The sequence below is a fragment of the Ammodytes marinus genome (genome assembly GCF_949987685.1).
Source record: "Ammodytes marinus genome assembly, chromosome: 14".
Taxonomy (NCBI): domain Eukaryota; kingdom Metazoa; phylum Chordata; class Actinopteri; order Uranoscopiformes; family Ammodytidae; genus Ammodytes; species Ammodytes marinus.
This window is the reverse complement of record NC_137218.1, coordinates 19,779,817-19,792,171: the sequence shown is the minus strand read 5'-3', so window position 1 is coordinate 19,792,171 and position 12,355 is coordinate 19,779,817. Positions and strand designations below refer to the sequence as shown.

Genomic DNA, 12,355 nt, shown 5'->3' with positions numbered 1-12,355 from the left:
AAGAGCCGAAAGGATTTAAATGCGTTCGCCTTATCTATTCTGGCAGATTTACCCTCTATTTTTTGAAATCCTGTATTTATTTTTTTCAATTCCCCCACAAACCTTATTGTTTCGCTCTCCATTCGTCCTTCTTTAACTACAGCATGTGCATCAGTGGCTGAGAGAGATATGTCTTGTGTGGAAGCAGAATGTGTTCAGGTTTTGCAGCATAGTAGCAGTTTCCTTTTTACTGAAGTGCATGGTAAGGGGCACAAAGTCGAGGTCGAAAGTGCGCCGACACTTCAATAAAGAGCCTAGTTTGTCCTCTTTGATGCTATGCTGCCATGCACTTTAGCTACAAAGAAACTGCTCTCGTGTCACTGAGAACTGAAGGAAAAGACACTGGGCTTTTTCACTGAGCTCACTTACTCCACTTCACAACAGCATGGTCAGCTGTGTGACGCTGTATGCCGAGTTTGATACTGACGTTGTTCCCAACCCAAGTTGAGTGTTTTTTTTTTTTTTATTAAATGTCATTCAAATGTATGATTTATTCATTCAAAGCATACACCGTGTAATACAGAGGCCGGGTAAGGCAATCTGCATGTCATTAAGCCAGTTTTGACGGACAGCCGAATGAGCATGAAGACTGCTCTTCAGCTGAAGGGCTGTGGGTCGAGCCCCCTCGTCGGCAAGAATCCACCCTGTTGAAGTGTCCTCGAGCAAAGCACTCAGTCCCTACTAGCTCAACCTCACCCCACCTCTGACCTCCCTATGTTTACCATCATAGTGGTGTTTAACGGTGGCTCAGTTGCATGTGTGTGTGTGGCGTACGGGTTCAGAAAATACGGTCATTTCTACATTTCTACACAACATCTTAAAGGTGCTATGGTTACCGTAGATGACTTGCTGTGATGTCAAAACACATTTTAACACACAGTCATGTCTTTCAAAGGGACAGAGCAGTTGTCCTTCGGGGTGGATGTCTTTTATTCTGTGTGCTCCTATAGAAGGGGTTTACCCAGTTGAAATTTTTTACCAAAAAAGATCTCCTTCCTCATCATGGTGTTCAAAGATATAGGATACGTGTGCAATTACTACCATAAAGCCCGGCTTTGCTGAGCTCTGGGCTCGCTCCACTTCTGTAATTGACTTTTTCTTTCCCCAATCACAAGCCACAAAGTCTAAATGGCAAAGGATCAGTGTGCCAAATGGTTTCATTACATATAGCAACCGTTATCTTTGGTGAGAAAGAAGAGCCAAAGAGAGAGAGACACACACATACATACATACACACACACACACACACACACACACACACACACACACACACACACACACACACAAACAAACACATTCCCACTAGCCCACACATATAGACATACAGTGGTGAAGTCGTGTGTGATCATATCAGTAAGGAAGAGAAAATTGACTATTTTTATCGTACTGTATAGGGTAGGGGGTGTTGCTGTTATAGAGTCATTATGTTGGATCGCTGCTATATTTAGAGCACTCCTAACATACACCTGAGATTGTTTTTTCAAGGATAAAGGCTAAAAAGCTCTCAAAAGGCAAACTATAGCCTGTAGGTATATATATGATGAAGAGATACATTATGTCATGTGGTCAACACTTAATGCAGTGTAGTGTGTGGCTACATACTACTACTTACAAAGTGGATTTTACTTTTTCACTGGACCAAACGCAAAGTAATTCATTTTCCTTTACAGTTTTAGTCACTGTAGAATTGGTCTTTAATTTCATTCAGAGTGGCATTAAGAAAGTCTCTAAAAGCCTCTAATCGAATCAACCTTAAGCTGTATGACCCTGTTAAAAAAAAACACTGGGTTAAAAATTTATCAAGCGTTGGTCATAAAGCAAAGACTCAAGAGTGGGTTAACTTATATATACACAACATACATCATCAGGCCAGATGAGTAAATTAAACTTAATGTGTGTAAAAGTGCCCCTTAAAGGATCCAGTTAAGATGAAGTAAAGCTCAGCTACCTAATCGTAGAACAGCCTCATGTATGCACTTGAGATGCAATTTGACCATTTCATTTTCATTCACTTTTAATTTTCCCACCATCTGTACTGTTGCCATTCTGCCTGAAATGTACCACTTGGCACCGTGTTCGCTGTGACCCTTTGTGGCGCGTGCACGGAATCCAAACACGGAAAACGAAAGCAGACACACACACACACGGCGAGATTAATCTGAATGATTGACAAGCAACCCAGCTCTGTTAATCAAGTTATGCTTACTCTGATTAGGAGCTTAATGTGAGTAAGATAACCCGGTTAAGGTGTTTACATGCGAGTTGCAATAATATGCGTATTGCATTAGTCTGGTTATAATTAAATTATTGGTGTGCATGTAAATGCTCTTTCTCTCTCTCTCTCTCTCCCTCTCTCTCTCTCTCTCTCTCTCTCTCTCTGGCTCATTCCCAGACAGCAGTCTCTGTGTTTTATTATTGTACGAGTGGGAAACCTCTTTGTGCACTGTAAGGTCTGAGGCAGATCAGAGGAGAGGTGAGACGTGAGCATGTGTGCAGCAGTTCATATGAAAGCCACCTGGCTCTCTGTGCGGCTCTGTGATTTATGCCTTTGATAACAACAACCCCGAGATGCTTTCAACAACAAAGTAGCGCTGAAAGATGACAACAATGGGACACTTGTCAGTCTGTAGATGAAAAGATGTCTTGCTAGGTGGCTGTCTCTTTTGTACACCTTTTTGATATATACTTTTATTTATCCCTTTTTTGTTTTGTTTATTTGTCTCTGTGTGTTTCTCTATATCTTATCAAAGGTTATTGATGAAGCATAAATGTGAAGTGGAGTCAGTTATTCCATCTGACAGAACTCCTCCCTCCATTCTGTGAGCGGGCGGCAGTGTGCCTCGCTGACTTATCAACAGACTTATTTCCGCTGGCTTGTCCTTTCTTACTGTCATTCAGTGACAGGAAAAAAAAACATGAACCTCATGTGTGATTTCTTGTATTCCTCTCCCATTGTTTACATTTTGTTGGTTTATAGAAATATATGAACTGCTCGGTTAAAGGTGGAGTCAGTGATTCTGGAGAACGCTTGTTGACAAAATCACTTTTTGTCTAAACAGTGACTATCGCCTCACGATCGAGAAGCTTCAGTGCTTTGATATCCTTGGTATTCTCGTTTGCAAAAACGTCATGTAGGTAAACCTATGTAAAAGGGAATGTGTCAACATTGTCATGATGCAAAAAAGAATCGAAAGATAATTACAAATTTACTACATTTATAAGGCAAACAATCTGAATATTTTTTTCTGCTGGGTTTCCACTTGTCCGTTTACAAAGGGATTATCTTAGTTTTTAATGGGAAACAAAAATTAAATTCTACCATGAAATTATCAAGACATTTTAGTTAATCATTATATCAATTTTAATGTTTAATACATTTAATTTGAAACACTCTGGAAGAAGGTCAAGCAGGACCGAAACGTTGATTATTTAATAAATTGTGATGATGAGGAAGTGCAAAGGGCAGAACAGATCTCATTTTTCATCCAAAGATTAATTTAGAATTGTACATGTGCAGAGTTAGAAAGCAATATGAATGTAACTGTTTGCACTGTAATTATGAGACTTTTACTTTCAATGCAACAACTGTATTGAATACATTGCAAATGGCAAATGGTAAGACAAACTTCAATAGTTTTCTAAAAAATGATTCATCCCTACAATTAAAACTAGTGCAATTCTTCAATGCCTGTTGCTATACTAAATTAAAAAAATGTAACACTTATTTTCCATCGTGACAGTACTACAGCATTCATTTATTGATGTAGAAGAATAGTACTATATTGTCTGTGTTGCTATAATGTTTTTTACCTGAGTATAATGTAATCACATTTTTTCTTATACATAAATTCCTTGTGGTATTCCATTACAATGCATTTGTCACCCGTGTCCTGTCCCTATTCCTACCTTCATTTTTCCTTCTCTTTGTCTCCCTCTTGTACTGATGTGGCTGCTGTCTGTCTGTGTTCATCACTCATCCCTGCTCTATGCTGCTCATCCGTCTCACTCCTTCTGTCTGGCCCCAAAATTGACCAGCTGCAGGCAGAAAAGACTTGTTCACAAGCCTCTTTCCCAAACCAAGCCACTGTGTTAACTAGAGTGGCCAGTAAGCTAACCCTGGCTAATGCATTTAATAGGAACGTCTGGAAATGCCCCTCTCATTTGCTATTATTTGTATGTTGCTAGTTTGGTATTGTGTAGGCTGAAAATCTTGGTAAACAACAATCTGATGCCACACATTAATTACACTATTTAATTTGCCGAAAAGGGATTTTGACAACAAGCTTTCTACAGAATCGTTCACAACACCTTTAACCCCATTTGGGATTTTTCATTGAAAATGAGGTCTTGTCCATGTTCTAGGCCCCATTAATTTTCAGTTTCATAGAGATATTAAAAAGTGGGCTCCATCATCCACCAGGGGCCCTCTATAGAATTCAAGCTGTCCCTGGGCTCCTCCTGTGCATTAGACAGTTGACAGTCTTCTTATAGGATGTATGAGTGGAGTGCTCTGTGACTGATGGAGCTCCTTTGTCACTGACAGGGGAGCTGCTGCTGGCAGTTTGGGGCCAAAGAACAGTACAGATTACATTAACATCAGTCAAGCTGTTTTGTCAGACTGCTAGGACATAAATAGGACCTTATTGATGCATAATGCAACAACTTTTCATTGGGACGTTGTCTTGAGTAATAGGATCAGAAATTGAGTCAGTGTGCTGGAAAGGCAGTGTGGCAAAAAATTGTGCAGAAATTGTGAAGCAGGAGAGAAATCTAAGGTAAAGTTTTGAGTTTTGGTGCTTTATTAGCACAACTATCCAATAATATTACAAAGACTGTAGGTCCATTCGCAGGGGTCGCTATGCAACAGCTTATCCGGCGTCATCACCTGCCTCCTCTTATTATATTAGATGAAATACACAGACTCTGATGAGTAATTGACACACAGTACAAAATGCAGACAATGTGGGGCCCAGCATGGGTGTCTCAGGGCACGGTGCCTGACATTTTGGTCATTCTGTTGTTAAATAAATGCTTTGAAAACTGCAGAGCATCTCAAAAATGACTAGACATTATGAGGAATACATCACCGCTGGTCATTACGGGGGGCTAGAATTTATTTGACCATAAACAGCAGTTCCCTTTCTCTCTCCTATGAAATGCAAAATATCCAGCAAAGTGCTTTGAGAAAAAAACAAATCTTTTGACCTGGTTGGTGTGCAGACAGTCCACGCAGGTAAAAAATCCCTGAAACGTGGACAAAAAAAATAATTCCAGTATGCTGTTTGATCACTATGCCCTTACTGCCTCTCTCTTCCTCCTTCAGTACAGTCAAGTTCACAGAGATTTGCAAAATACAGGTGCAGGTAGAAAAAGAACCGGTTTGCACCTGAGGAAAAATGCCACTTTACTAGGCATAAAGTGCTGCTATGTTCTGTTATGCACTGTCATGAAAAAGGAACCTTACGTGCTCTAAATGCACATTGTGCTCCATCAGCACAGAAATGACAATTCTATGAATTGGACTTGCCATTCTGTTTGGCATTCGGAAGTTTATTTTAAGGCAAAGAAGGAAATGACATATGAAGGGGGAACAGTTGTGTCAAGTTTTGAATTTTTAGAATGGATAGAAGAATAAAGTCAAAGCTGTGAGGAAATAGAAATCAGTAGCTTTGTTTGGGGGGGAGAGGTACTATGTGGAATAACAACAGACTGGAAAATGTTGGTAGAAATGTGAAACTGTTCTTGTGGATATAAATATTGTAATGACATTGTTTGGTGTTTGTGTTGAGAAAATATCATTATTTTGCTTGGAGACAAGGAGAGTCTTCATCTTTTCTTTTTTTTTTAAAGTCTAATCTTTCTTCCGTCCTGTTCACACTGGCGAGGGAGGCAGTATATTTCTGGGCTAGAGGCTTTGAGGAGAGAGAACTGAGGACACAGTTAGTTCCCCGGAGTCCGGACACCAAGGGCCCGGGGGCCTCCACAGCTCATAAACAGATGTGTCCTTGTCCCCAGCCAAGCGCAGCCCACTCAAGTGGCAAAGCAGGGGCCCAATAATTGTGAAGAATTGAAAGCTAAATATTGGCTTTATCTCCTCAGTAATAAAAGGGCCATGAAATTGATTTAATGCTGCAGCGGCTTCTCTTGGGTGGCTTCTTACAGCGTGAGCACAAAACAATGAAGCAGCAGCCATCTATTAATTAACCCCACCTAATCCTGCAAAGTTAATCTCTCACCACAACTTTGCCCGCAACTAACTTCCAAGCCACTGGGTCTATTGGGGGTGTCATGACAATGGCAAGCGAGGGCAAGATAGATTCAGCACTTAGGAAAGGAGAGAGAGAGAGAGGGAAGAAGAGGTGGAGAGTGCAGCATGAAGCACTTGTTCCGCACCGCAACCATCGGGGGGACACTGTAAGTGGAAATGCAGGGGTGCATGGCCAGTCATTAGCATAGTATCAAGGCTGATTTGTGTTTTTGTGCAAAGAGGCGGAGAATATCATTTTGAGCTGTTTGTGGGTTGATTTGAGTAGTGGCCTTTTTCTTTTGTTGTTGTCTTTTCTCTTGTATTCTCACCGTGCCGCCTTTAGTCCCTTGTTCTATCCTGAGCTGTTAGATAGCTGAGGGAGGAAAGTGGCATTTCTTTTTCTCTTCTTCTTCTTCACCTGCCAGCCAGTCGCAGCACAACGGCACCTCGCACCTCTCACAAACACACACACACACACACACACACACCCAACACATTCACGGCTGGTATTGTGTCGACAGAGTTGTGAATTACCTCCTTCCCGGGCGGCTGATGAAAAGCTATGTGTTTTTCTCTTTGGCTGCTGCGACTCATCTGACCCTGACCCCCTCCTACCCCCCCCCCCCCCCTTCCTATCTCCAGTCTTTTGTTGCGAGCCCCTCTTTGTGGAATAGCAGTACAAGGAAAATAGGTCACCCGCCAGTGCTACTCTCACCTTTTGCAGCGTTCAAAAAAAAAAATATATATCCTCTAAGGTGTCCTGTGCCATTTTGTAACGTCTAATAAAACCACAGTCTCTAGTACAATCTGGCCATAACATAGAAGAGCCCACACGTGCACAAGCGTTCAGCTAAAAGAAAAATAAATCAAGAAAAACTACAATTGAGGGGAATAGGGAGATGTTTTTTTTCTTCTCCTTCTTCTTCTAGTGAGGAAAGCATTTCCCGTGGAGATAATTTAAGGAGTCTGATTAGGCCTAGACGGTGTTGAGCCCAGAGTGAGGAATCTCATCACCGCTAATGACATGCCATTCCTGTGCTGCTGAGAGAGAGAGAAGAGCCCAAGCCCTGGGCCACGGACTAGCCTCTGTCAACCACCTTCTAGCTAACTGTGTTCATCAAGGGCCAACGGTGTAATTACAATTCACAGATACTGCTCTGGCTTAATTACAGACTGATTATTAGGCGGATATTTTGTCGGGAATAATCAGACCCCAAAGATGTGCATTTATATTTGCGTGGTGTTGGGCTCTAATTAGCGCACCGTTAAACTGACAAATTTGGACAGATTCATGGATGCTTATGTAAACATACTTGTAAAGCTTCAAAAATCCTCAGCACTGGATAACTGTGAATGTTTACATGAGGAGAAAAGAGCACATACGCTAACAGACTGAAATTATTTTCTGAATCACAAATCATCCAACAGATGTATCCATCTGATTGTGAGATTATTATTATTATTATTTTTTTTTTTTTTACTGTATACAGTGGATGAGTCTGATCCCATAACAAGTCCCAGTAATTGGCATCTCCGGAACCAAATGCAGGGATAGTCCCCAGAGGCGAGGCTATTATGCCCATGTCTATGTAGCTAAGAAGTGGCTGTAATCTTTCATTCATATCATGGGACATAAACAACTCCCGGAGCGAAATGCTTTCACAAATATAATCAGGGATTTTGTGAATTTTGAAAGTCACTTTTACACACACTCTTATAGATGAATAATAATTTCTATTACAAAAATTCTATTACATGTCGTGATAATAATGCCAATATGATCACCCTAATGTAAGTTGCTCTAGTCTACATAAACAAAACCATATTGTTTAAAAATATTAGATATCGAACTCATTCATTAAATAATTTCTTCTTTATTTCAAACAAATGTAAAAAAAATTAAAATTAAAAAACACATAAAAAGAAAGTGTGACACAGCATTCAAAAACAAACAACAAAAAAGTTTCATAAGCAATTTTCTAAATAAATGAATCATTTGTGTCCAAAAAAATATATTTGATCATGTCAAGAATGTTGATGTTAAGCTACACTAAGTAATTTTTTTTATTTCGAATCTAATATTAGCTGAGTTGCTCGTAGCTATGTATCTCTCTGTGTGCCTTGGATCAGGTCTGCAGGGTTTTCAGTAAGAGTGTGCTGATAGATGTCGCCCCCCTGACATGAGCTCCCCGTCTCTGACAAGCTATAGTTTTTATCCCCGTAGCTCAGCACTGGTATCAACATTCTCCTAGTATAGCTCTGAGGGCGTACTCATCCATGTGCCAGGAAGTGATGTCCGTGTGTATGTGTGTGTGCGTGTGTGTGCGTGTGTGTGTGTGTGTGTGTGTGTGTGTGTGTGTGTGTGTGTGTGTGCCTGCAGGCTTCCCAGCGACAGCATACGGACCGGTGGCGGCGGCGGCGGTAGCAGCGGCGCGTGGCTCAGGTAGGGGGGCCCGTGGAAGAGGCGGCTACTTGGCGTATCCACAGAGCGCAGGGCCAGGTAAACGCTCTGTCCATGTTCTGTGTGGTTCTGCTGCTCTCTCCAACTTTTCCTGCTCTGCTTCTCCCCCCATAGACATACTATAGTCACCCCCCCCAAACCCCCATGCACACACACTTTTGGCAGCAATATGAGTTCACTTTGCACACACATACATATACAGTAGAGATTTTAAACCATGATCTCTATATTATACAGATGGTGCTAACACTGTAAAAAAAATATAAAATAAATGTTTGATCTTAAAAAAAACTGAGGCAACATTTTCCAAAGTCAGCATATAAATTGCATCACACTTGATAAAAAATGAACTAAGAGAATTGCTGTGGAAATCGAGTTGCATCAACTATCAATTTAAAAAAAAATGTTTTACAAACTCTTCTTTTTGTCTGTATTGCATCAACTTCAGAAATCACTGAATAATGTGTTAACATTAACCCAAATTTATATTTTAACAAGTAAAAGGAAATTTAAAAAAAGTATTAACATGCATTTCATTAATATTTAATAACCAAATATACATAAACTAATTCTTGTCAGTATCACTAACTTCCTGTACCACAGCAGAGTATAAACACTGTTTAAGCCTCAAAGTGTACTCATTGTAAACCAAATCAGAGGTTAACAACTTCTGACATTTTAGAAGAAATATACTTCCACAAAATGTATTACAATTTCACTCTGCAATTTGTTTTATACCAGTTACCAAAATAATAAACCTCTGAAAAGACACTTTCAAGTCATTATTAAAGTGCAACTCAATGTCTCATTTGCAAACAGTTCATTTAACCATGAACTTTAAAAAAAAATCCCCACACTGTAAACAAAATAAACTTAAACCTTTTAACATGTACCCCATATACAGGAACACACAGTATGGTCACGTAAAATATAGCCTTGAACAAGATTTGTCAGCCATGTTTGATTATGTAAACTAGGCTAATGTACGTGTAGGTTTGTTTTACCCTCTGTGTTTGAAGCCTCGCAAAGAGTTTTTGAAAGACTTCAGGAATCTGAATACTGTGGAGGGGCATTTGTCAGGTCAAGGAGAGTTCAGCATACTAGCCACATTATTAAGACCAGTCAGCACTGACGTTCCCTCTATGGAGCTGCTCATTCAGCTTTTTAAAGTCCCCTCTGCTGTTCCCTAAGAGACACACAAATAGACTACCAACATTTTAAGTACACACTCAAAATGTGTCTAGACCATGTCACAGAGGGACTGACTTAACTCTGCACTCATTTGTGTGGCTGCAATCTGTCTGTGACACAATCAAGCCATGACTTTATGTTTCCTAACAGGAATAAGTTCACATCTCCAGTAACAGATGATATAAACGTCTAGAAAGTATTATATTTTTACCACTTTTGCAAAAATAGAAATAAAAACATCTCAAGTAAACAACATAGAAAAAGGACCTTAGTGTGTTTCCCTTAAAATTCTGTCCATTTAAAGACGATTTAAAAAAAAATCACACATGCACACATTCTCACTGCGAATCAAATGGATAAATAGTGCGATTTAAGCAAAAATAAAACAATGCAGACCTGAGTTATGGTTTGAGCCAATGTGCCAAAAATAAAAAACAAAATAAAAATCTGCTTCACCTGCTAGTGCAAGCTACCAAAATAAGATACATACGCATTTTTTTTTTAACTCACAAGTCTATGGGATGTTACCTGAAGCATGAGCAAGGGAAAGACGGAGAACAGACCAGGATTGGTGGATAAAGCCTGTAGGTGGATTTCGGGCCGAATGCTGCAACAGTTCAACACCATGGTCTGACTGACGACAACAGTTCAGAATCAAGCTACAGCAATGAGGGATACATCTACCCAGGGGCCAAAAAGAGTTCCCTCACCTATGTATAATGAATACAAATCCCCAGTGGCTCAGTCACTTTGATCAACCAAAAGCTCATATACTATTCCTAGGTAGTTTTAGCCGTAGGCCTTTCAACACCAAACACAGAACCATTACACAGTAACTTGGGCTGATGCGACCCTGGAGAGCTATAGTCTACGTAATGTCGCTGGCAATGCAATTAGTGTCCTAGCATGTAAATGTGCTAATTAGCATCACAACTGCAATGAACTGGTACAGTATTAAAAATACACAGGTGTATTTACCCTCGCAGATTGTAATATGTTTTCACAATAAGTATAGAGTTTATACTTATCAACATATTTAATCTCATTCTGCCATCATTAACTGTGACTAGTCTGCAGCAAGCCCTAGAGTGTCACTTTAAAGGTGCTACGAGGAACTTTCAGTTGTGTTAATTCTAGCGGCCCCTTTGGACAAAGGCGGTAGTGTTTCTACGACCCCAGCTGTTATTCCTGGGTGAGCGTATCCGGACAAAGGCATTAAGAAAAACATAATAGGCATTCTTTCCACTGATGGTCTCGTTTGCTATTACATGTCATTTATGATCATCAGAGGAAAAATTAGACTTTTTCAAAAATATTTAAAAGTTCCTCGTAGCTACTTTAACTTAGCTTTAAATTGGATAGAAAAGATACTTACAAAAGAGTACTTATTTGTCTCATGTAAATGTACAGATTGTTGTATTTATTTTCAATTTAAGTTATGTGAACTCAAAATGATCAAAAGGTTTTATACAACACGTGTTGTTAAAATGATTGATCACATTTAACATACAGTATGCACACAAATAAAATGGGCATTCATTCATTTGATACATCTACCTTTTAAATGTAGTAACAGCTGTATCATTAAGGCCCTATGATAGAGTATATGCAATTGTACGTTTTCTGAAGGCGCTATCAGCACTTTAAGATCCAACCATAAGACCCATTTAGGAAAAGCTATCAATCTATCCCTGCCATACTGGTGCTCCCAAAAACAGCCTACTCCTCAGCCAACACACGACCAACTCTTAAACCAATGGTTCCCAAACATCAGCCAATTTGAAGCGGGGCTAATTTAAAAGGGCCAAGCAAAATTAGATACATTTGGAATGAATTTGACTCCTTCGTCATTATAAATTGTTTTGTTGACAACAAAAATCTTCCAACATGGAAGTCCCTGGTACAAAACCTTAATCAAATGTTGATCTGTGGCCTAAAACATCTGCATTCGCAGCTTTTGAGGACTCTTAACATTACAAATATATGGTTAGACTTAGTATGCCCTTTAGACAAGGAATACGATGCAAGGATCTTAAAGTAGGCCACTGCATTTCGAGAAGTCTTGAAACCTCCTAGCATCAAACATTTTGGTAAACAATACAAGTTTAAAGATAAATGTGGATAGGGGATCATTTGAAAACAAGGCAATACATTTAAACTTTGTCAAAATAATTGACTGACAGAACAATGTTTTTTTTTTTTTTTTTTCAAATATAAAAATTCTTTGCCACCCAACCAAGGTATAGTTCAATGTCAAGCTGCTCTGTGGTATGTGAATGGTCACTTAAAATAATAGTGAGCAAAGTATCAGTTGTAGTAAATCAATTAACGCTCAAGTCAGTCAAGTTGTCTTCTTTTCTACCTTATTTTCTTATTTGTTTGTACTTACCCATCTATCTGGCATGAACTAATCATTT

General features: G+C 39.5%; 1 protein-coding gene across 1 annotated transcript in view; it reads left to right on the top strand.

Annotated features, from left to right (window-relative positions):
- LOC307260937 (RNA-binding protein Musashi homolog 2) overlaps window positions 1-12,355 on the top strand; it is a 249,681-nt gene that overhangs the window by 215,004 nt on the left and 22,322 nt on the right. The window contains exon 11 of the mRNA XM_080041331.1: window positions 8,667-8,786. Within this exon, the coding sequence (XP_079897457.1) occupies window positions 8,667-8,786 (120 nt within the window). The remainder of the gene's footprint in view (window positions 1-8,666; window positions 8,787-12,355) is intronic.